Here is a 26,731-nt window from a genome sequence, read left to right as displayed (position 1 = left end):
TCTTCAAATGTAAACACCTAGTGTGTTATTTTCCAATGAATAATAGAGGTAATGTTCATAATCATAAAAAATACAAATAACCTAAAGTGGGGCCCATCTATTAAAATGATAGTGGTATTTCAGTTTTTGTTTTTTTTACAATTTCATTTCATTTAGGTGCGAGAGCTGAATTGTGTAACGTTTCCAATTTTCTCTTTTTTTGTTGAGTTCTGAAGAAACTCAAACAAGAGTGCAGTTTAAACTTTTTAAACTTACGTAGGCAGGGCGGGAAAACAGGAATTATATCTATACAGTGGACAATGAATGAAGTAGGAAGCATACATTTCCTTTCTTGCAGTTGCTCGATAAGTAAAGAACTTAATTTTACTTCAACAGAGTCACTATGATGTAACTTACGATTTAAATATGAATGATACGTTATCAACGGATGTTTTTGTTTCCTTTAAACTTAGCAACGAAACTATCTGTGGTGAGAAACACTATCTGCGGAAGTACTCTCATTGAGTGCATTCCATAGGAAATAACTCGCGCGAAAACGTCACCGTAGGTTAAACTGCATATTTTACAAAATTAAAATAGTTTTTTTTTTCAATGTAACCACTTATATTGGGTGTCAGTAACTCCCTATACTAGTCATATAGTTCCTGCAGGGTGGCCAACTTGCAAGGGATTAAAACGACTAGATAGGTTTATTCACGTTAATCACAAGCCAGACAATACCGGTTCCAATGTTGAACTTTTGTAGAGAATAGGGATTCTATTGAGTGAATGTGGTCGGCCATGGATGTGTTTCTTCTACAACTTCTCTTCCCGCCACTCTACAAAATGTTTAACAATATGAACAAAGAAACTGGTGTGGACCCAAACTTTTATAATCAACTTAATATTTATTACAACACAGTGAATAAAAAGTGGACTTAAGCCATATTACATTTTATGCGTTATTCCACATTCCTGAAAATTTATGTCGGAGTACGTCATTCATTAGTAGTAAAAGTAATATAATAATAATAATAATAATAATAATAATAATAATAATAATAATAATAGTACTACTTTATTAGTACGGCTTGTAAAAGAAACAGGAATCCCACGTCCGCTCCCTGAGCCAGCGTGACCCCCACAACAACATTTGCAATACTTATTGCCTTACATAGTGTAAACAAATTTGGTAACTCTACAAAAACGTTAGCACTCCGATTTGCAATCGGGCAATCTTATGACAATCACAACTATAGGAAGTTCATAAAGTAAGGCTATGGTGTTCATAATAGATAAATGTAATACATATACTTTTTAACACAGGTTTGTTCTCACCTATCTTAGGCGAGTTTTCAGCATCGTCCATCAGGTGCTGATTAGTGAATAAGTAGTCCATGAGCAACGTTTACGTGACAAATTACTGTAACAGATCGGCAAGCTTCCGATCTGTAATTATGTTTCCATTCCTCCCTGTATGCCTGCGGCCTTGTAATCAACGGAAACATGATTATGCATCACTTGCCTCAGTCCTTAGACACCTGAGGTGGCTGCATCATTAATTTGTAATTACTTTCGGTAATTTCCCGTGTCTTAATTGTCATACTATTGTACTCATAAAATTCCTTATATTCGTTGTGTGATCTCATCAAATGTCGTGCGGTAAAAACGTGTTTAGCAAACAGAATTATTGAACCTTATACGGCTATCTTGGATTATAGCATTGGAATCAATATTCAAAAATTTATTCCCATAAACGAATTGTTTTTACCTATTTAAAGCGAGAAACAGCTCTGGTATGAATAATGGATAAATAAATAAATAAATAAATCATCTGAAAATTGTATATATTATCAATAGTATTCCTTTTCTTTAGTAATTTTAGCTTTTACGCGAAAACCCCGTACACTTAGTTAACTTACTACCTCCTTGCTCCGTTCGAATTTTTATTTTCCGGGAGATTCCGGCGGGCATTCTGCATTCTGCCGAAGCAGGTTTATAATAATCACACGTCATTGTCATTAGATAGTACTGAGAGTAATAAAAATTCGAACATATTAGAGCTATATCTGATCTCAGTTACTTGTTTAATGGTAAGAACACTAAGGTAGGAAATATACGATATATAAAGTTTAAAGCAGAACTTCGTCATTCCAAAATGTAAAATTTATGGACCCCCGTTTTTTTTTTTTTCTCGCCTTGTTATGGCCCATCGTCCACGCCGCAATTCGAGTGCTTCATGATTCAGCTTACTTATCTAGTTAAATCAACACTTGTGACCTTACACATTACCTCAACAGTGAATTAATTTGTTTAAATTAAATTTGCGTTAGGTTAAGTGTCTCTTTCAGAAACAGGCCAGCCGCTTGGCACCTCCATGGACCAGGAATACAAACCATAGATGTTGGACCAACCAAGGAATTGGCATAAGGAACACATTGGATGGAAGACGTATAGTAAAACCCATTTTGATTAATTCTTACGTTTCCGTTTTCACTTTAGACTGATACAAAAACATATACCTAAATACCTAAATTTATTCTACTTAGGAATAAATTAAGGCAATGTAGAAATACGGTGAGTTAAGTAGTTATCAAACACTCATGATGTCTGAAATCAACAAAAAAAAAAAAAAAAAAAAATCAAATAAAAGAAAGTTTAAATTTAAAAATTTGGCAAATTGGTATCAATTCAAAGGTGAAACAAATTAATTTTAACTGTCAATTACACCTGATTCAGTACATTCGCTAGAAAAGTGTATTTAATATAAAGATAGGGCTTCAATTATAAGAACACAAGGTTCTAGTTAAAAGTATGAGCTTATCTCATAAAAAGAGAAAATATCACTAGTTATAAAAACTGAATTGAGTAATGTTGACAACATTTTATAATGATACAACAGACGACAGATTGTAGAGTTATTAGTAAAAATTTAGAAAAATTAAATAACAAATCTGGCTAGTTTATAAGAATTCGGATATTCTAGTTTATAAGAAGGTTTTGGTTAAATATTTAAACCCAAGAAATTTAACCTAAACAATTACCGTATAAAAAAAAAAAATTGTAAGAAGCTAGTGTTCAAAAACTTCTCTCTCTTCCCCCCCCCTTTCATTACGAAATAAGATCCAGAAAATGGAAGGTGGAAGAAGGATCTGTGGAACACAAGCAATTTATATGTCTATTCCAAGGTCTCCTCCCACATGTTCATTCTACAACATTCAACAAATAATAGAGTCCCACAAGTTGTTGTTGTATTAAATCAGATTTAGAGCGTAAACCAGCATAGGCGAAATTCTTCTATTTATTCCTACATATTCTACTTTACTATCAATTCTCCGATGTGTGGTCAGCGCACATGACTTTATAAAGGGGAAAACCAAATCCACTCATGCAAAATTAAATGAAGCTTGAATAAATAGAATCCCTTATAGTAATCCGTTATACAATATCTCTCTTGTAAGCCAGAATGTTTTAAACACAAAATTACAAATGTTTTCTATATTTTAGAACAATTGAGTACTCTACCTAGTTACTCACTAAACAAGGCTTAGAGGTAAGCCACGCTAACCCCCGACTTCACCTGATAGAGTCCAGTCCAGAGATACTACCGCCGGATGCTGTCAAGAGACGACTCCAGTGGAAACTGAACTCTTATAAAATTAGACCAACGTCCAAATTTACCCGATGGTGGTGAAAAAATTAGCACGAATTTACATCTCCACTGCACTTTACCCAATACTATTAACCTTGATATGGAATCCAATAGAAGGGATAACCGCCTTAGGACAACATCAAATTACCTCCGGAACCATGTGCCCCTCCATGGGAAGAGGCCCATCAACGCCAAAAGGCCACCATAATTCAAATTAATAAATATGTGCCAGCGATTCCCAGTGCATCAATTCGTTTAGCAGCGTGTAGCCCAGGTGAACAACCACCCTTGTAAATGTGGCAAATCAGCAAGTGTCTTAATAATACATACAGTTGAAAAACTCAACAGAAAATCCGAATTCAACCGATCCATCAGTGTAGAGCCTAGGTAAATAGCCACCCTTGTGAATGTGATAAATTCTCCAAGTGTCGTAGTGAAACATGCAGGAGAGAAACTCAACAGAGGATCGGAATTCACCGAATTGTTCTGACTTACTTTCCTAGTGTTCCTATCTATTATAAATAGAAAAGAACACTTGGGTATGTTAAGTACCCTAGGACAATTTTTTTTTGTTTTGTATGTTTTAACCGGATAGAAGCATAAAACACAGCTTCGGTACAAACAACAATAATTTGATTTACAGGTGATAGACCCCTCTTCTACCAATTCAATCATTGTCTACATAATAACGTTATATATGTATACTTTGATGTCCGGTACCCAAGGGCACATGACCTTTTGTGTTTTTCTAACCGAGCGGAGCTAAATACACTTCATAGATATTCTTTGTGCCGTTTTAAAATACAAGCAATTGTCTCACCCGAACACAAAATTCGAGCAACGCCACTGTAGCTAATTTTATGCTTCATCTACGAAAGAATACCTCTTGATAAAATCCTTTCCTCTGTGACGCATTACACAACATAGTTCAAGTTCACAACATTGATTACGTAAGAGCGGAAACAGCTTACCAAACAGAAAATACTTCTAGCCACAGACAAGCTGTTATCGCTCAGCCTGTTCAAAAATACGCATAGAAGAGTGTAGAACAAACAATATAGGAATAACTTTGTCAAGAGGCTTAATAGCTGTAAAAATTAGTTTTATGTTTCTTCTAAGCAATGATCGGATCCGGCTGCCGGAAGGCAGCTAACTTAGAGTGAATGTTACCTACTTCCTGTATTAAAAGGTTCCGTTAACAATATTTTTTTTTTTCATTGTTGTTATTATTATTATTATTAATGATGATAATGGTAATAATTATATTAATGATAATGATAATCATAATAATAGCGATAATAATAATAATAATAATAATAATAATAATAATAATAATAATAATAATAATAATAATAATAGAAAACGCAGCATTCTCGCTGGTCGGCTGCCATTCCGAGCATTACTATTGAATTAAGTTAATTGCTAGTTAATTAGGTTTTAAAAAAATACTCATATTGTAATTATATGATTGTTAGTACGCTCAATGTAAATCTTCGCTTAATGATCAGTTGAATTCTTGTATATATTCAATTCAGTTTGAAAGAATAACCCAATTACGGATGGGAGTATGCCAATTTAGCGTACAGATAGCATAATTCGCAATAATCAAGGGACTTTGTTTATAGTAAAATTAAAATACTTTAGGTTCAATTAATACAGAAACAAGAAACAAAAACAAGACCTATATTTGACTCCTGAGGCAGCGAAACCTTGGAGAAATTGGTTCGAACCCCCACCGTTCATAAATGTAGAACGAGTAGGCTTAATAAGTTCTGCATGGAGCTATATAAAATACCCGCCACTCAGCTATGAGTAAGTACCTCATGTTGCCTCTTAAAATATAGGTTAAGACTGAAGAGACCTTGCTGCGACAAGGAATACAAGATCAATCTTTTGTTAAGATGGCTTAACCCTAATGTAAGAATTATGAATTGTTGGTTCGAAGGATATTATTTTTTTTTCTTTCTTTGTTTTATTTTTTATTTTTTTAGTAGTAAAATATTGGTCAACTTACAAAAGGCTAATAATTAACTAAAACAAAATTTGGAGTATGATAATCATTAATTCTGCTGGCAGGACTTAGGAGCAACCAGAATTTTTACAATGCAACGCATAGGGAGCATATTGCCTCCTGGACTCAATAAATAAAAATAAAATCCATGTAGGCTCTCTTGTTTGGAAATTATATGGGATTTCTAGAACTTAATTAGCTTTGCAATTTTTATTCATTAATTTCACTTTGTAATTTGGGATCCATAACTATGTAAACTCTATGAGAATAAAAAGCGAGGCATCGAACACATATTACAATCTACAAAAACAAATTATATATATACTTGTTGAAAGGTTAGACTATTTAATTAATAAGCTACGATTGCATAAGTCAGAACATTTTGTCAATCAGGAAAGACACAAAAATAATTGGGTAACAATATTGGTCATGTCTACGTACTAGGAAATGTACCATAACCAGTTGTTTTTTAGATATAATCTACAAACGGTAATAATATTATGCATGCAATAACGAAAAAAAAATGTACCATAACCAGAAAACAAATTATCTCGCATTTAATTTGGAGTTTATTGTACCGTAACAAAATTACTCTGGTACTCCTTCATAAAAAAACAATTGTATTATCAAAATCTAATTTATTAACGCTCTTCTTTCTGGGTACCCGCAACACACGTCGTTTTACACCCTGTAAGTCAGTTAAAATTTCTAATGTTTGTTAAGAATAACTCATGTTTAACATTGATATCAGTCAAATCTGGTTTAATAGACTCAAATAATAATAAATAACTATGTAGTTAGAAACTAATATACGCATCTCACGACTGTTCGGTGCTTGGACCTACTCTGCATAGGGGTAAAAGGTTAATACACGATTATCCAGTTAATAACTTTAAATTATAGGTAATACCAAATTTATTCAAAGTAACAAGCTTTCAATACCTTTAACTGCGTTCAATAATTTTAACTGTGTGCAACTCTCTGCTTTTAAGGTTATACGTATTGTAGCTACGACTTAAAATAAAATCCGTATTGTTATTTACCCAAACTGGTAAAACCTATGACTGTATCATTAAGAAAAAAAATGGAAAAAGAAAAGTAAAGGTATTATCTGTTCATCTAAAAACGCATAGTAGATCCAACAACTCTGTCGAGTAACTTGATGCATTTTTTTTTTCTTTTTCTGTTTTCTTTTTTTTTAAGTCCAAGTTTCAGCGGATGTTACGGTGTAACATTAGCCTGGTCTTGAAACTAGGGGAAGCCGCCACTGATTTATTTCGGCCACTACTGACATGAAGTGACCCTACTCTTGAGGAAAGTCGGTAGAGGATCGTTATTGAAATTTGGTTCTTGTAGGCACCATGCCAACATGATTATTATTTTTAGTGTCTTTTTTTAATTCTCCCACACCTTTGAAAAAGGTAACAGAGCAAGCCACGATAAAAGGATTGACGTAAATAAGTAGCCGATGATAAACACGTATTAAATTATGAGCAAACAATTCCGTGAAGTACGTGACGAACAAAAGTCAGAGCGTTTCTGAAATCTCTATTCTACGCAATTAAGAAAATTACGGAATTGAGTTCTCCTGAAGTATGACGCTCAGAATCATTCTAAATTCGTCAGTGTCTATGCACATCCTAGAAGTCTTGGGTTGCGTTATTTTTCCAAAGGAAGGGAATGACAGGGTTTGATAAAATTATGCAGCTTTATCTCAAAACCAAAAACTAAGAACGGCTTCTGCCGACTCAGTTTCTGAGTGGGTGATCTTACGTCATACGGCGCATATAAAAATTAAAAACAGAAATTCTCGGGGTGATTTGAGTGGGTCGAGTCTTGTGTGGTGTTCGTCTTGTGCGGGTCTTGGTTCAACGTCGACGCGCGGAGTGTCAGTCAACACTTCGTGTAGAAGTTACTCCAGGTATGTAAGAAATAATTCTTTTGCTTTCTACTAAACGGCAAGGAAATTGCAGATATAAAGGTTGGGAGGCTGAAACTTTGGACTTTAACAACTTTCCGTCATTCAAATCATTAACTCTAGCTTAGTAAATTATTTTTGCCACACTTTTCTTTTCGGACGTAGGTAGACTACCATACAGTCGTGAGATAGCCAATAACATAAAGGGTATTCAATTTGATGTTTAATATTTTGAAAATAAACTACATAATGGTTAAAATATAATATTGAATAGAACTCTTGTAAATCTTGAAGAAATGCTAGTTACTTAGGAATTCTTACTTTGTAATTCTATTGTATAAATTATTTTAACTATCTTGTAATAAATTTACTAGCTTAAAAGGATTACTTCATTTATCTTATGGATTACTGTTCTAAGAGTTAATAACCACTAACAGCTGTTTGGAGAATTAGTCAATAGACATATTATGCTACTCGATCCCGTTAGTATATTGTAGCTAACGTCCCCGTTTTCTTATAAGTATCCTGTGAACTTGGCGCTGATGACAGAAGGTTTTCTCAAGGCTGTTTAGATAGCTGACTACTCACTATCTTATCCAAGGGACATGATACTGGGAGTTACTTAAGCAAGTACTAAACTAAAGTGTGGGACGCAACTGCGAACAAAAGGTTTACTGGAATCGAACCTTCTCTATGAGTCTCCCTCTCCTTCAATCTTACTCGTCCTACACCTACTCAGTGTGCATTCACAACAATGTAAGACTTGCTTAAGGAAGATTCGCCTAGAGGAACGGTCTGGGACCAACTTCAATAATGGCATGCATGGAAATCTAATACCCATATTTGGTAAAGTAAGTATGTTTCTTTTTCAGGATCCTTCTAGGGACCCCATAACTAGTGTTTTACATACTTACGTAGTAACTAAAATTAGGGTCGCCACTTGACCCTTGCCAACTCCCTCAAATTTTAGTGTAAAATGCAGTGTGTTCATACACACAAATATATATCGTAATAATATATATATATATATTTATTTATATATATATATATATATATATATATATATATATATATATATATATATATATATATATATATATCACATTGTTTCTTGGTTGTAGCTGGAGTTTGTTAAAGAAGAAAACTGAAAGCTACGTCTTATTCCTAACAATGTGTAGGAATACATTTTGAAGAATATTTACAGGAACGAAATCCCCACATTGTATATAGTGTACACCAACTGGGTGGAATTGCATGAGCACAAGGCGTCTAGCTACATAGTCAAATCATCGCTGACATCCTACAGACGGATGAAAGCTAGGTCCAGGATTTGTCTTTCTCTTCAGCGACATCCCAGTGAAGATATTTCCTATGCCAGCTCAAAGCACTACTACGTTTTGGACTTCTGAAATACCGCCTTTCTTCTAGAAAGGTGCGCACACTTTTCGGCCTCTGGTATAATCTAATACCCATTGCACACCTGCAAAGAAATTTTCTCCAGTAAAAAGCATGCTGTTGAACAATCGTAAAGAATGTTAATCGTCACACAACACAACCGATGGTGGAAGAGTCACCTGTCATAGGTGAGTGAAGACTTCAAAGTATCTATATGAAAGCCTATGAGCGTCTGTATTTAAACAAAATAAATTTGGAGTAATTCGTATTATCTATATTCATAACCAGACAAGAATTGAGAATAATATGATTTTCTCATGTCCAGATGTGAAGATTCGAAATTGCGCCCAATTAACTTCGTTTTCTACTTTTAATATTGTATTTTAAGAATGTACGGTATTAATAATGTATTTTCATCCCATTATTTCTTTGTATGCCTGGAAGATTAACATACTTCTAAGAATAGTATTGTAGGCTCCTTCTGAGAATAGTCTTCTAGCCTAATTGACTAGTAATGTTATGTATAACATGATTAAGTCTTATGACCAACTTCTTTACTTGTGAGTGGTTAATTGGTGAAAGGTGCTAATAGTGTAAAGAAATGAAGAATACAAGTATTTTTATAGTTAGTACTGGGATCCACATAAGCATTCAGTGCTAATTTCTTATAAAATAGACCAGTTCTAGATGGCATTCTTTCTGCTACAATACAGACATTAGTGGTGATCCTGGATGGACGTTTAGACTACCTAATGATTGCTGAAAATTCAACGGTGAACGGGAGTTCTTTGACTGTAAGTACATTAGCTGTCCATTTAGTGTGAATACCCAAAATAATCACATGATGCAGTTTTGGCAAATAACGTGTTGCTGGTCGGCACATAACAGAAATATGTGCCATCTTAACAACGAGTGCGCACCTAATTCGTCGTAAAGATGTTTCACATTAGCTTCCCACAACAGTGACATTCAATCTGAAGAGGGAGTGATGTATGACTAATTCAGACTAACAACAGTTACCATAAATTAGCACCTTGGTTAAGAAATGTTGACACTATTTATACAAGGAATCCAAAATACAAAGGATACACTGAAATACCATACTTCTCTCATTCCAGAAATTCAAGGCCCATCCATTAAAAATGACGTAATGACCTCTATGTTTGAGGATGACTAAATTAATTAGTTACTTTGATTATTATCTACAAGGAAACTAGACAACAACTAATTTTATTTTTTTTAGGTTTAATTCAAAAAGTATATAATGATTTCAAAGTGGCAATATATATTGTTATCAAGCTGCAACAGCTGCAATTAAAAAAAAAAATTGGTTTTCAACTCTTCTACATTTATTCTTCTCCTAAAACTTAGTAATTACCGTATATAACTACACATGGAGGGAGATGTCCATGAAAAAAAATTTCAAATCAATCCGAAGTGATTGATGCAGTGGATGTTGGGTTTAAATGTCTAAACGTGAATATCTTAGATTTTAATAACGAGTAATTTACTAGAAATATCTTAAAATACATCAAAACTTTAGGTAAAAATTCGGATGAAAGTTTCTTTTCACTTACAGGTCTTGATGCTTTTCTGCAGTAGTCGTATGAAGCTATCATCTCTTCCTCTTCATCGTCTGACATCATTCCCGTTTGCATTTCATTATCCTCTTGCCTGCTGTCTAACATTCCCTGACGATTAATGTCTCCTAATATAATTCCATGCTCTACAAGATCTCCTAAAGCTCCACATCCGTCCATCTCTCCCTGTTAAAAAAATGCAGTTCATGAGAATAGTACTATAAAAACGAATGAGAAAAAGAACAACGCAAGTATACTCATGGAAATCAACTTCGATTCCAACTGTGCAGTCGTAAGTCGATCAAGTCGTAGCCTACTATACAGTACAGTATAAAATACCATTTTAATCATTCGTCAACCAACGATTTAGATTGCGTTACATGTGTAAATGTTCGTTGTTTACATAGAACGCGTTCACAAAGACTCTCCATTGATTTCTGTCCGTAGTCAACTGGATACGTTTTCTATTATATTCTATTTCTGCGAGGTCCATCTTAATGTTGTAATCCTATCTGCGCCTTGGTCTTCCTAATGGTCGCTTTTCGATTGGCAGATTTCTTGCCATCTGCCTTTATCATCTCTACTCTGTATCTTTACTCTTCCTAAGTCCACACAATTTACTCCTCAGTTTCCTCATTTGTTCTTTCACACAACTTTTTGTTCAATCTAGGAAGCATATTTTTCATTGCATACAGTTTGAGGATAATAGTTATACACTTTTTACATCTCTCGAGAGTTAAATTTATTTTCTACATATATCATTTACTACATAAATGAAAGTATATTTATGGACACTAAATAGTTTCTCAAAGTTCTAATACGAATTACATTCCACTTTAAAGTTTACATAATATGCTATGATATAAACATGTTTATGCTTATTCTACGTACTTACATTTCTGATGACCATTATATGGTCGGTCTTTTGAAAAAGATGGATGTGCTGAGTGATAAGAAGTCGAGACTTTAATTTTAGGAAATCTCTGATACATTTGTTGTAAATAAGTTGAACTGTATTTCTATCCATGTGATAGAACGGCTCGTCTAGAAGATATATATCAGCTTCTCTATATATTGCCCTAGAAAATTATGAACATTTTAAGATTATAATTTTTGCTTTTATCAGAAACTGGGCTGTTAATGTTAGAGTTAGTCAAGAAAAAGTTAGCTATTGGAAGTTAATAGTTTAACTTACATAGATTTATATTATAATTGACTTCGAATATAGCGACAAGAATGATATAATTTTATTAATAGAGTTTGGTTTTAATAATTTCCATTTACTTGCTGTTCTGTACAAAAATTATTATCACTTTATATATCTAATATGTATTTAAATTACTTATTTCTGTTAAAACAAAAAGATAATGCACGCGTAAATGATCTTACATGGATCCATTACAATACAGTATTATTTTCTATCAGCATATAGAGGTTTTGCTGAGAAAAACTCTTATTAATTAATGCTGTATTGAACAACCATTACTAAACTTATTTGCATGTTAATAGTCCCAATGGCCTATACATGAGATCTACAGCTGTTTCATTAAAGGAAAATGTCTTCTAATATTACCATAAATCTGATAAAAAAATCTCTACAATTGAATAAATTGTAATATTGAAACCATATAACAAACAAGTAATAACGATTGTTTTACAATAATTTTCTTTTACTTTTAGTACAACTTTTTATATTTGACGAATTGTAGTACGGATATACATACAATCATATATTTCTCTCTTTCTCTCTCAAGCTCACTAGTGGCTAAGCGGTTAGCGTACGCGCCTTTGGCGTTGGAGACCCGGGTTCGATACCTGGCGGGAGCTCATGTGCTTCGAATTCCACGTTTATCAGTAGATCTGCGTCTCATATAGCCTCGCTGCTGAAAGAGACGCTAAACTCAAAATCAAACCAAATCAAATTCTCTCTTTTTCTCACACACACACATAATTACACACCATATATATGGATAATTATGAAGCTTACCTTGCTAAGTTGATTTTTGCTTTTACACTACCTCTGAGAATTGACCCATCTTCATCTATTACTGTACAGTCTGCCAGTGGAAGGAAGTTAATATCAGTTTCAAGACAGCAAGCCTGAATAACTTGACGGTATTTCTGTTCGTCATATTCAAGACCAAAAGTGATATTATTTCTGATAGTTCCAGGGAAGATCCAAGGTTCTTGCGAACAATAGGAAATCTGGCCGTTGATATTTACAATACCGTTGCACGGTGATAATTCGCCCAACAAAATATGCAACAATGAACTCTGAAATCACAAAATTTCAAGTTTATAATTTTATAATGATGGTACTGACAAAAATTTATGAAGTTTTACAATGTGAGGATAAAATATTAGATATTTTAGAAGTAAAATGCCATGAATTCGATGAAGAAAATTCATGTAGATACTACACTGATCTGACACTGAATTAGTCACACCTCCCTAGTACCGTGTTGGTTCCCCGAAGCCATTCGATGAGACAATTAATCCATTAACTTCTAGACGTTGTCTGCAGGTATTGGAAGCCATGGATCTTCCACAGTAACCCACAGATGGTAATTATTCACTGGTGGGCGGTATTCGCTCCTTACAGTCCTTTCCACGACGTCTCACAAATGTTCCACTTTATTCAAATCTGTACTAGGGAAAGACCAGTGCTTTAATTGGAAATTTGTAGAATACTCCTCGAACCACTCTGTGGTTGCTTAGAATATGTGACCTGAACAGTTGTCTTGCTGGAAAATACTCATCCCATTGGCATGAACCATGGTCACAAATGGGTGTATATGGTCCTCCAGGATGTCTACATACCTTTCGGCATTTAGGAATCATCTTACGCGAACTAATGTTACCAATAATGTCTAACTGAAGACAACTTAGGCCACAATAAACTCTCTACTGCCTTGCAATAATACCAGCTTGACATGCGGAACCTATGTTGTTGGAGCCGAATTCGGACTCACCTATCGGCACAATGCAATCGGCATTGGGACTTGACTTCAGACGACTTATGACACGTTTCCACTCTTCTATGGTCCAATCCCCGTGCCTTCGAGCTCATGCAAGACGTTCAGTTCGATAGCGGCCTGTAAGGAGGGGCACTCGAGTTGGTCTGCGGCTCCTGAAGCCAAGACAATGCAGGGAACATTGAACTATCCAGACACTAACACCTCGGATGAACCATCATTGGGATGTGATTTGCAAAAGAGTCTGGCTTCTATTGCTTCGTACGATATGATTGACCAATCCAAGTCCATTGAAGTCGCACTGATCTTTGCATTGTGACCAGTTCCCGGATATTTTTCCTGCATATACATAATCTGTAGGACTGTAATGGGCGAGAACTCCAATTGATTCACAATCTCTGAAATGGAATGCCCCATCCGTCGAGCATCTGTCCACAGTATAACACATCGAGATCCCATTGCTTTTCGCATTCCCATTGTCACGATTACTACGTCTTGCTACCATAGGTCTTGTCTATTTATACCCCGAATGCGAGTGATGGGGGCAACGTATTTGTGGGCGTGGCAATACGAGAATTTTAGCAAGTCAGGCGTGTCAATTTCAGTGATACGTCAATGTATTATTATTATTATTATTATTATTATTATTATTATTATTATTATTATTATTATTATTATTATTATTATTATTATTATTAACAATTGAAATTTCTGTTAATAGATTCTCATTTGATCTTTGACTACTAATCTAAAGATGAGTTATTAATCGTGATCGAGTTGTCCTGCTGTAGGACATGATCTCATACCATGATTTAGTTTTCAATATGGTGATTCTTAAGTCGCAAGTTAGTTTGTTGTGAATCATTAATCCTGCATCATTGATCATTATTTTCGTATTGAATTTATATTTCTAAGAAAATTATTTTTATTATTAATCTCTCAGATATGCCAATTCAGAAATGAAATTATAAATGATTAATTGTGGAAACAGAAAGATGTATAGAAAGTTAAATAATGAATAACGGAGAGAAACAGACAGAGCGAGGAAAGAGTTTTACAAAATAAAATGCGAAGACATAGAAGAATTAGAAAGAGTTGGGAAATATGAGAAAATGTACAAGGAGGTAAAATCTATGGAATTTCGGAGGAAACAAGGGGGTATTACGATGGCAGTAAAAAATAAGAATGGGCAGGTAGTCACCGAGAGAACTGAGGTCATAAGAAGGTGGAAAAAATATGTTGAAGACTTATATGAGAGTAGGGATAGACCGTGTAGCCTAAATGTTGAAGTAGGAAATGAAGTAGGCAAGGATGATAAAGGATTTAGTATTCTTCGGGATGAGTTTGAAAAGGCTATATCCGAGATTAGAAATGGAAAGGCAACCGGGATAGATAATATACCAATCGAATTCATGAAAAATATGGGAGACAAGGGAAAGAAAGAATTGTTCCGACTATGCAATGAAATACATGAAACAGGAGAGTGACCAAAGGCTTCCTGAAGACGATCATGATACCGATGGATAAGAAATCGAACCCAAAGGATGTGAGGATTATAGAACTATTAGTCTCATATCTTATGCAGCTAAAAGTTTGCTCCGAATACCGAACAGAAGGTTATATGGAAGAACAAATGAAGAAGTTGAGGAGGAGCAGTTCGGGTTCAGAAGAGGTAAGGGCACAAGAGATGCTATTGGATTATTAAGGGTGATTGGTAAAAGATTTATAGAAAAGGGGAAAGAGGTGTATGTTGTATTTATTGATCTAGAAAAGGCTTTTGACCGCGTGAATTAGGATTTGTTGTTGGGTGTTCTAAAGAAGATAGGGTTGGAATGGAAAGATAGAAGACTCATAAGAAACTTATACATGAACCAACAAGTAATTGTTAGCAAGTGACCTACCAGTAAGTGCAGAATACCTATGATGACGAATTGTGGATAAAGATTTAAATAAATATATAAAAGTTTCGGTAACAAATTTAATTCTATATATAAACTTCATTTGTTTGGTCATATAAGATCAAGTGTTGTTTTAGCTTACTTTTCCAGATTTTCTTGGTCCTACTATAGCCAGTAACTCTCCTTGCTGGACTCCCATATTCATTTTGTTTATGTGAGGGATTGAACAACTGTTATTCCAGGTCGCCGATACATCCATTAAGATGAGACGAGAATAAATGGGACCTTCATGATGCCTCAACTGCTCTGCGAACTCTCCTTCATTCCACTCGCTAAGCATTAGCATTTCCTAAAACATTACAATATTTTGTTATGGAATGGTACCGATGTACCCTTACAATGAAAAGAATTATAAGTTATTTCACTATAGTTGGACAGTATGTCTTTTATAAAATAAATATGTACATATTCTATAATTAACAAACTCTGTGTTAATTCATTCCCTCGTAGTAGAAACGAAACCATATCTTTAAATCCTACACACAATGTATTATGCTAAGCTAATCAATCTAGACTGGTGTTACCCACTTCCTTAAGATCCAGTTTTATATGTCATATGTTTCCTTTCACTTTGCTCCTTTTATGCTGAAAAAAATTCTTCTCTCGAGCAACCCTAATAGCACTCTATACATTCTACACATACTTTTTATGCTACCGACATATCTAATGACATTTTTATGTCTCTACTTTATTATCTAAATGATATTTGGTGTTGCATGTCTATCACAAACTTCAAGTTGTAGAACGTTCTAAATAGTCTGTTTATACATACTGCTGTACTGCCATTAGTGCTAAATGTTGGTTCCTTGTTTATTTTACCTCCCATGTAGTATCACTGCATGCATTCCTTCTTGAGATGATACGTCTTCTACATTGCAAATTTATCAATTTTGATGTCAACTTAGGTGGATTTGGACTATTTTGCACACAATTTTTTTTTAAATATGTATCAGACATGAGATAGATTGTTCTTTCCTGAATAAATTGTTTTTTGTTTGAGCAATCTAGGGCTCACCAAGTCTGAGTAACATAAGTTAACACAAACCGCTACTAACGCAAGAATCAGCGAATGCTGTCAAACAAAAGTCACTGTCATCGGAGTTGGAAAACAATTAAGAAATAAATTATTCTTGAAATCTTTTGAATGTAGAAATACATAAACAAAAAGCATTTTTTAAATAAAATGGTCAAATGGCTATTCTTGATGGTTGGTGTCAATTCATGTAGTACCCACATGTCCAATTTCTTAACCTTACCGATTGCACATAGCCCTCGAGCGGCACTGGCATGGTGTATGTATATCTAACTCATCTACAATGGATTTGGCTGGTAACTGTAGGTTGAGGATAAGAAAAAGTTTTAAGAGAAGTTTCTCTAAAGGAAGAAGAGGAATTGACGAAGTTTTCGACATTTAACGGATGTTTGAAAGTATTCGGTATAAGAACTTGACATTTTGTGATTATTTTTTCTTGAATCCTAAAGCTAGGATAAGTTGGAGTACCCCAAAGTGCGACTCCTACTGGGCTAAAGAAGTACTTGATTCTTTCTTCGATTTCTACATATATCCTAAACTCTTTGGCATAGGAACTTGAAATTTTGTATAAACCTCGTCTTTGAATTCTAGACTGAAGATCAGACAGAGTTTTAAGAAAAACTAACCCTATGAGGGAGAGGAGGCTTAAAGATTTTTTCAGCATTCAACAGTTCTCTAAAACTGTTCGGCGTAGCAAATTGAAATTTTGTTCAAAAATGTTTTCCTTGAATCCTTGTCTCAAGGTAAAAAGAAAATTTGCACAATACGATTCCTTCGGGGGAAAAGAGCCTTGTACCTTTTCTTCGGCTTTCACCAGATATCCAGACCTCTTAGGCATGAGTAAGAACTTTAAAATCTGTTCAAATTTTTTCCTTGAATTATAGATTAAAGATGAAATACAGTTTTATGAAATATCTCTGTTATGGGAAGATGGGTACTCGAACCTTTTCTCCAACTTTTACTTGATCTCCGAGACTCTTAGAAGCAGGACCTTGAGATATTGTATTAATGTTTTCAATAAACTCTAATCTGATGATAAGACGTTATTTTAATAAAGGTGACCCCTACTGCATCGAACCTTTTCTTTGTGTTTCACAATCTCCGAAACTATCGCGCACAGGAACTTCATGTTTTGTACAAATGTTCTGATTATGCCTTAGACTGAGGATTAGAGTTACCTACGACACTAGAGTTGAGATTGTCTCATGTAAAAAAGGTATCATGAAAGTAATGTCTCGTCTCGGAAAATATGTTTCTATTGAAAGAGCTCTGCCTAGTCGCGTATCTCGTCACAAAAATTCTGTCTCGTTTTGCTTTATGGGCAACCTTTCTGAGGAAAAAGAAGTAATTTTACGAAATGCGTTCTCGTAAAGGTAAAAGTGGGCTTGGAACATTCTTTTCGTTTGCCAGATTTCCGAAACAGATGGGCGTAGCCATTGGACTATGGACTATTAATAAGACATTTCTTTTTTAATTCAACGTCTAAGAGAATGGGAAAGAATATTAAAAGTTTTGTCGCTCTAGGAAGTCAAAATTTTGAATATCTCATGAAGCCAATTTCGCTAAGTTTCAAGACTGGTAAAAAAAATATTTAAGAACGATTTATTATTTGAATATGGAATAGAATTTTGAATAACAATTTCCTTTGATGGGTCAAAATCTTTCAATTTTGGTTGTAATAAAGTTATCTAAATTGTCCCTATCCTTGACATAATACATTTGAAAGTATCTCTGGAAAATGTGTTTTGGGGGTGATTGGAACCAATTAAGGATTTTACTTAACAATTTCCATGAATTGTTGCAAATCCTTTGCTTTAGAAAGAAGAAAGTAGCTTGGAAGAAAACATCTTGACATTGTGGTAGGTTACTTAGGAGCAATTGCGAAGTCACTTACGTAACTCAAGTGATCGAACTCAAATTTAAATAAAGAAGAAATCAGAAAACAGAAAAGAAAATCTTTCAAATAATTTTCATAAACTTTACTCCTCCGTGCAAAGAAACTCGCATTCTACTAGTGTAATATAAATACAAATAAAATTTTATAAATTATTAGAGTAAGTTCCCCTTTCTACAATCCAGATATCCTATATGATTTTATTTCTCTATTTCAGAAACATTACTCACACTAAGTAAAAAAAAAAAAATCCTAAATACTGAGTTTACCTGAAGATTGTCTATAATAGATAGAACTCTCCTTGCAAGCGTTGTTCCTGAAGGCAATCCAACGCATAGTGGAATGCGAAGTGTTTGAAGTGCACATATAGTAAGGAATGCCTAAAATAAAAAGAGACATATGAGATTCTACAAAATAATGTCAATAGCTAGGTAGTGATCTAAACATATGTGTAATGGTATACAGAATCTAGACAAAGATTACCTTTTCCAATTTCACTATTCGAGTTGAGGTTTTTCGAGGATGTCCTCAGAAACAAATCAAACTATTTTGTTCATAATTTAAATAAATATTTCATTACTTCAATTCGATGTAAGTTGTTCCTAATTAAAAAGTTTTCAATGGATAAATTACTCTTGAGGATGTTCGTTCTGGATAATTTTATGAAACAGAAGCAGGTGATTTTCGTCATATTTCATAAATAAACTTTTCATTAGCAACCCTATAATATGGAATAAATCATTCTCATGAAAGAAATAAATGGGGACAACGATGACTGAGTGGTATGGCGTTCACCTCTGGCACGTGGGGTCCCTGGTTTGACCCCGGCTTCCACCAAGTAGACGTAGTGTTGGCAAACACCATGTGCATGTGTTTTCTCCCCTACCCTCCCACATGTGTTATTCCACTATTATTACCAATCTCATTATCATCGTCTTCCATCTCAGTGCATAATCGTGGGACGTTAAACCAAAAAACTGAAAGAAATAACAATGAGTAACTTACTCTTGATAGTGATTTTTTAAAAGACAAAAAACAGGTGATTTTGTTGATATTCCATTAAGAACCACACATGTAGCACAAGTTATTACTCATTGAAAAGTACTAAAGAGATAGTTTACTTTTGTGTGTTCGGAATAATTTTGTAAAATACGACACAGGAGTATTGTTTCATACTTCATTACGTTTATAATTTAGTAGAAGTTATTTCTCACTTTTGAAAAAGTTCACAGAGAGTAGTTTAGTCTTGGGGAAGTTTTCTTCGGACAAAGTTTTCTGAATACGACTATTATAATTTTGTTTATATCTTACGAATAAATATTTCAGTAGTACTTACAGTATGACATGATTTAATCTAAGAAATGAGAGCGAAAAAATTTAGTGTCGTGTCTTGTATCTTTTATTTGATCTATCGTTATTGTGGAGCTTTATTTACATTTATATTTATGATTGTTTAGGATAATAATTTCATTTTGTAGGATGAAGTTATTGTAAGATTGTTGTTATTTCATTCTACTTTATTATATTTTATTCTATGACCTCAACAAAAATATTCCTGATTCAAAAGAGAATAGTTAAACCAACTGCAAACATTACTTGAAGTGCTTCCTGTAGGAAACGTTCCCGACATTAGCTTTTTCGTGAGTTCTGTTTATTTATATTTAAGATTAAGAAGTGTTACGATCAGCAACAAAACATATTTATATGCGCGTTCATTTTGTCAGACACAATTAATTTTTTTCATATGGTGGGATATTAAACTCACGTATACGCAAGATCGTAAATGAGCAGGAGTATATTTTATAAGAAGCTGTCTCAACATTTAAAGGATATCAAATGAACTGAAAATTTTACGAATGCTGGATGTAGACTACTGGTGAAGTCTTTTCTATTCCAATGAAAAGTTTTCCTTGGCTAACTTTGAAAATAAAAATCCAGTTTCCCGTGGTAATATATCCTATTTAAATACGATACATTTACATATTTTTATAATGCATGTTGGAATCCTAATTATTATAATTGTAAATAGTCAACTATGTACAGTACATATAATGCAAATTCTAAGTAGCTGTATAAATACTGTATTGTGTGACAATTGTTACATACAAAAATTGATATTGTGTATTTAAATTACATGGAAACATGAGAAGCATAATATCCTTACTACGTAAGAACATGAATTATTTTAAAACAAATATTCCGTTCATTGCTGCCGTACAGATCTTCAACAGCAGGTAGTGGAAGTTCATTTTACTTCAGTCTGTTCACGAGAGCTCAAAAACAAGAAATAACTACAGAAGTGTTAAAGAAAAACTCTTTTGTTTTGAAGCTATTCAAGAAGTACCCTCATGTCCAAAATTATTGTCGCATGTCTATAAATATATTGTTGTAGGAATACAATTTGATTATGAATTCGAATGGTATTTCTTATAATGTTAGTATGTGTATAATCGGCAAAGACACGTATGTGGAAAATTCCATGTCAAAAGAGCAGTAAATAAGAACAATAAAACGAAAATAAAACTTTCTTGTCCATTTAGTAATATTTTGTTTTACTCATTCTAATTTTCTTATTTATAATTCTTTTCCTATGAAGTTTACCACAAATATACGTTTTCCGATTATACACATAGTAACAGTATTAGAAATACCCTGCAAAATAACTATCAAATTATATTCTTACAAGATGAGTTATAGATATGCGAGAATCATTTTGGACATGACTGTACAAAGCCCTGGAACCCTGTCAGACACGCGAAGCACACAACAGTAGTCAGATTTTAACACCAGACTTCACTTAAGTATTCCAGGAAGTATTAAGTATTAAGTATCACCAAAAATATGAGTCAAGAAGCGAAATCAACTCAGAACCGTGTTTTGCCAGTCTTCCCCCCACCCTATGGAAGCAAAACTGATCTGAATCGGACCAAGTCGTTTGATCATCGTTTGATCGCTTTTGATCGCCAATAATCACAATTCGATCACCAGAAGAAGTGACATAATACGCACATTTTATAGGGACTAACAAGTTAACCTGCTAGTCCCCATGGAAGCAAAATTGATTGAAATTAGGTCAGATCGTTTCACGCATTTGGCGCCACGCGTAGTGACGTAATATAGAGAGTTAACAAGTTAACTTGTTTGGCCCCATGAAAGCAAAACTGATTAAAATTTAGCCAGATTGTTTGGTCGTTATTTGAACGCGTTCGATCGCCACATCGAACATCGTTTGATTAAGACACAAAGTGACAACCATCGTTTGATTAAGACACAAAGTGACAATCATCGTTTGATTACCACACAAATTGACGTACAGTAATAAGCATAGTTTTGTAAGGAATAAAGAAGTTTAAAAAAAACTAAGTCCTCCATTGAATCAGAATTTATCGGAATTGGGCAAAGGTCATTTGATCGCTAACAATCATCGTTTGATCGCTATGCATGGTAGAGGAATTAACAAGCAAAATTGATCGGAATTGGCTTAGATTGTTTGATCGTCCTTTGATCGCTTTTGATCCTGAACAATCATCGTTTAATTGCCACACGTAGTAACATAATACGCATAATATAGTAGGGCGCTAACAATTTAACTTAATAGTCTTGCATGGAAGCAAGATTGATTTGAATGGGGCTAGAGTTTTGATCACGTTTGATCGTCAACAGCCATCATTTGATTGCTCCGCGTAGTTACGTAATACCTGTTGTCCGTATGTCGTCAATCTGATATACAACAAATCTGAAGAACCAATCGATAAATCACCATCAATTTTGGTCAGAATAATTGTATAGGTTAACTAACAAGTTAACCTGTTATGATCCATGGAAGCAAAATTGATCGGAATTGGAGCAGATTGTCCGATCGTAGTTTTTATTGCGTTTGATAACCAACGATCAGCATCTGATCGCCATGCGTAGTGATGTAAAATAGGGGGCTAACAAGTTACCCTGTTAGTTTCCCATGTAAGACAAATTGATCAAAATTAAGCAAGATTGCTTGATAGTCAACAGCCATCGTTCAATCACAATGCGTACTGATGTAATACGCAGTATTTAGTAGAGAGCTAACAAGTTAACCTATTAACCCCTTCATAATGGGAGAAAAAATTATCGGAACTATTCCAGATCGTTCTATTTTCATTTGGTCACGTTTGATGGGCAAAAAACTAAATTTGTTCGCCACATGTAGTGAAATAACAGGCATAATCTAGTTAAAATGTTGGCGCTCTTGGAAGAAAAAAATCATCAGACTTGGGCCAGATCGGTTGATCGTCGGTTGACCACGTTTGATCACCACGCGTTGTAACATAATACTCATAACTTTTCAGGAAGCTAACGATTTAACCTTTAGCCCCTATAGAAAAATATGATTGGAATTGTCCAGATCGTTTGATCGGCAACAATCAATTTGATCGTCACGTGTAGTTAGATAATATGCTTAATTTAGTAGGGAAGTAACAGGTTAAGCTGTTAGCCTCATTGTAGGAAAATTGATCGGAATTGGTCCAGATCGTTTAATCTTCGTATGGTCATCACAATATTTGATCGCCATGCGTTGTGACGTTAATACGGATATTTTCTAGGGAGCTAACAAGTTAATCTGTTAGCCCTGCATGGAAGCAAAATTGATAGGAATTGGACCAGGTTGTTTTATCGCGTTTGATTGCTAACCATTAGCGTTTGATTGCTATGTGAGAATATTGTGTAATGAGTTGCTTATCTTTAAACGTTGAAGGATACTATTCATTATTTTCGTACAACAACTTCATCAATTTATAGTTTTTAAACTATGAATCGTGTTACACCAAAGCAGTTTCAAATCTAAAACTTATTTGAAATAGTGTTGTCTACAAAACTCGAAAGATTTCTCGTCTGGCAGACAACCTTATTAATAAACTATATTGTCAAAATTAAATATTTAAAAAAAAAAAAAAAATGAAAATTATAGTACAGTACATTTTTGAACAGAAGGTGGAAGAATGTGAGTTTACATTCAAATTTTTGATTAATTTTAAATCAAGTGGTGCGAACAATAAAGCTTTTAATGACTATTCACCATTTTGAATTAAAATCTCTTTTTTACTCAGGGAAACGGTAATCCGTCCTTCATAAATAGGGCCAAATTTCCTGTTAACCTTCCATGGGGGAATAAAATATAAGTAACTTATTACGTTACTATGTGCAGTGATCAAACGTTGATTGTTGTCGACCAAATGAAATCAAACGTTATGGCTCAATTCTGGTCAATTTTGCTTTCATGGGGGCGAACAGATTAGCTTATTTACTTACCCTACAAATTACTTCACTACGTGTTGCATTCAAACAATGGTTGTTGGTGATCAATCGCGATCAACCATTTGGCGCAATTTCAATCAATTTTGCTTCCATAAGGTCGAACGGTTAACTTTTAACTCTACAAATTATGCGTATTACGTCACTACGCGTGGCGATCAAACGGTGATTAAACGATCTAGCTTAATTTCTATCAATTTTTCTTCCATAGGACGTTAACAATTAACCTGTTAGTCCCCTATAAAATATGCATATTACGTCACTAGCGATCAAACAATCTGATCCAATTCCGATCAATTTTGCATGAATGCACAGTGGTCCAGACACCTTCCAAACCTGGCCAAAAGCTCAAAATTCGAAATTATCGGAAATATGAAAGACCTTACAGATTTAATAAAGAAAGACTAATCTGTGCAGAAATAGGTGGTTTTCGTGCAGCTCGTAAGGGTTGGGCCTACAGTCAGTACCAATATGAATGATTAAAGTCGTGGAAAAAGGCCATGTATCCACACCGGTAGCAGACGCAAAGTTCATGATGTGAAAACATAATGTTTCGTTGTTAGGCGTCAATAATGATTGTGTAGAACATTGTTATACGTTTGTGGTTCGCGACACATACGTAGAACTCTAATCTGCTTACATATACTAGTTAATATGTGGATAAATATAATTAGATTGAAAACTGAAATTGCTATACTTGATATTGAATTTCATGTAGAGTTTTATTTTGAGTCCAACCAAGTCCAGTTCTATTATGTGCAGGTTGTGATAGTAGGAGATGTTATCTGTTAGAGATAAAGACCGAATGTTGCCCGTTTTTACTCGATCTGATTTGAAAGGCATATTTGTATGTGAGTAGGGTAATATTGTTGCGAGTAGTATTTAGGCTAATGACTGTTTTACCTTGTCATTCCAGAAATGTCATTCGAAACAACACGAAGGAGGCTTCTATAAGTCCTCCAGAATGTAGAAGGAAACAAAGGGACTAAAAGGAAACATCTGATTAGTTTCCTTGAGAAAGAAACGTCCACCAAATTGACGGCACTATGTATTGTATTGTAATATGTCAATTTGGTAAACGTTTCTCTCTCAAGGAAACTAATCAGATGTTTCCTTTTAGTCCCTTTGTTTTCTTCTGGAGAATTTGTAGAAGCCTCCTTCGTGTTGTTTTGAATGACATTTCTGGAATGACAAGGAAAAACAGTCTTAGCCTAAATAATATTCGCAACATTACTCTACTCACATACAAATATGATTTTCAAACCAGATCGAGTAAAAACGGGCAACATTCGGTCTTTTTCTCTAACAGATAACAACTCCTATTATCACAACCAGCACATAATAGAACTGGACTCGGTTGCACTCAAAATAAAACTCTACATGAAATTCAATATCAAGTATAGCAATTTCAGTTTTCAATCTAATTATATTTATCCACATATTAACTAGTATATGTAAGCAGATTAGAGTTCTACGTATGTGTCGCGAACCACAAATGTATAACAATATTCTACACAATCATTATTGACGCCTAACAACGAAACATTATATTGTTTTCACATCATGAACTTTGCGTCCGCTACCGGGTTGATACATGGCCTTCTTCAACGACTTTAATCTTTCATATTGGTACTGACTGTTGGCCCAACCTTTACGAGCTGCACGAAAACCTACCTATTTCCTTAAGTCTTTCCTTATAAAATTTGTAAGGTCTTTCATGTTTCCGATAATTTCGTATTTTAAGGTTTCGGCCAGGTTTGGAGAGTATCTGAACCACTGTGGGTGGGGGGAAGTAACAGATCATCGGTCCTCAGTAACAAATTTCAAAAAAAAAAAGAAAAAAGAAAACAAAAAAGAAAAGAAAAAACAAGTCAAATGTACAGCAAATCAAAACGCTTATATCAAGTTTTTTTTTTTTTTTTTTTTTTTTTTTTTAATAAAATGGAAAGAGTTTTGTGTTATTGTAAGAAAGAGACACTTGCCAACTGTCAACACAAGAAAATACATAGTTCAAGTTCCATTTGCAACCCGACAACACACGGTTGAGAGTTGAGTCTCTCGGCGTACACACAATTTTACACATTCATTGACATACATTTTTGTACATGTGTTTATTTTACATTAGTGGAGGGCTAAGTAGCTTATAATGGGGCCTATCAAGAAGTTTAATCAGTGTTGACACGATGTATCCACCCGTGCAGTGATAAGACACCAGTGGACAAATAATGTCCGATCAACATAAAGAACACGTACTCTACCCCAGATGTGGGCTGGGATGCTAACAAGGGCGGTAGACAAATCTTCAAAAGGTCACCCATACAAACACGAATACATAAATATAACTATATTTTAGAAACATAATAGGCATTGGTTATCCTAGCATTCTTTTAAACACACATAGGAAAATCAGTATGCGCAGATATGTGCATGCATATTAAGATTGTGTAATCAACAATTCTGAAAAATCGTAAATTAGAAACAGAGTCATTGTATCAATGCAGTAATTCATGAGTAGCTTATATCACACGTTTGACAGTCCAAACTATTTTTGATTTCTCGCAATGTTTTGATTTATAGATACGTAACGTTATACGTATTTTTTTAATATATAAAATTGATTGTACTCTTTACCTGTTTTCTGCCAATAGCAACTAGGCCTATATGAATTTGTGATACAAAACTGCTCTACAGAATAATACTCGTAATAATAATAATAATAAAATATTCATAATGTGATGTTTTGTAGGGCTCCTTATACAAGGGTGCCTTTCACATGTTATTTACTACCAGCCACTATGTATATGAATTTATTATACAAAACTGGTATACAGAAGAACCACTAAAACCACTTATCTATAATTTAATATTTCGCAGGACGCTTTACGTAAAGGACACACTGCATTCTTCTAACTAACTCTAACTTTATGGCCTATGGAACCCGGAGGTTCAATGCCGCGTTCACAAAAGCTCTCCACTGACTTCTATCCTTAGCTAACTGCATCCAGTTTGTACTTTGTATTTCAATCTCTGCAAGATCCATCTTAGTA

The 26,731-nt window shown here is 34.3% G+C and overlaps 1 protein-coding gene across 1 annotated transcript in view; it reads right to left on the bottom strand.

Annotated features, from left to right (window-relative positions):
- Positions 1 to 26,731, bottom strand: part of LOC145692413 (ATP-binding cassette sub-family C member 4-like) — a 93,361-nt gene that overhangs the window by 19,789 nt on the left and 46,841 nt on the right. The window contains exons 2-6 of the mRNA XM_081767719.1: positions 18,665 to 18,775; positions 15,551 to 15,757; positions 12,523 to 12,809; positions 11,431 to 11,614; positions 10,533 to 10,721 (exon numbers count right to left, since the gene is read on the bottom strand). Coding sequence (XP_081623845.1) covers positions 10,533 to 10,721; positions 11,431 to 11,614; positions 12,523 to 12,809; positions 15,551 to 15,757; positions 18,665 to 18,775 — 978 coding nt within the window. The remainder of the gene's footprint in view (positions 1 to 10,532; positions 10,722 to 11,430; positions 11,615 to 12,522; positions 12,810 to 15,550; positions 15,758 to 18,664; positions 18,776 to 26,731) is intronic.

This window comes from Thermobia domestica, chromosome 8 (genome assembly GCF_964235325.1).
Source record: "Thermobia domestica chromosome 8, izTheDome1.hap1.1, whole genome shotgun sequence".
Taxonomy (NCBI): domain Eukaryota; kingdom Metazoa; phylum Arthropoda; class Insecta; order Zygentoma; family Lepismatidae; genus Thermobia; species Thermobia domestica.
This window is presented reverse-complemented; position numbering and strand designations above follow the sequence as displayed.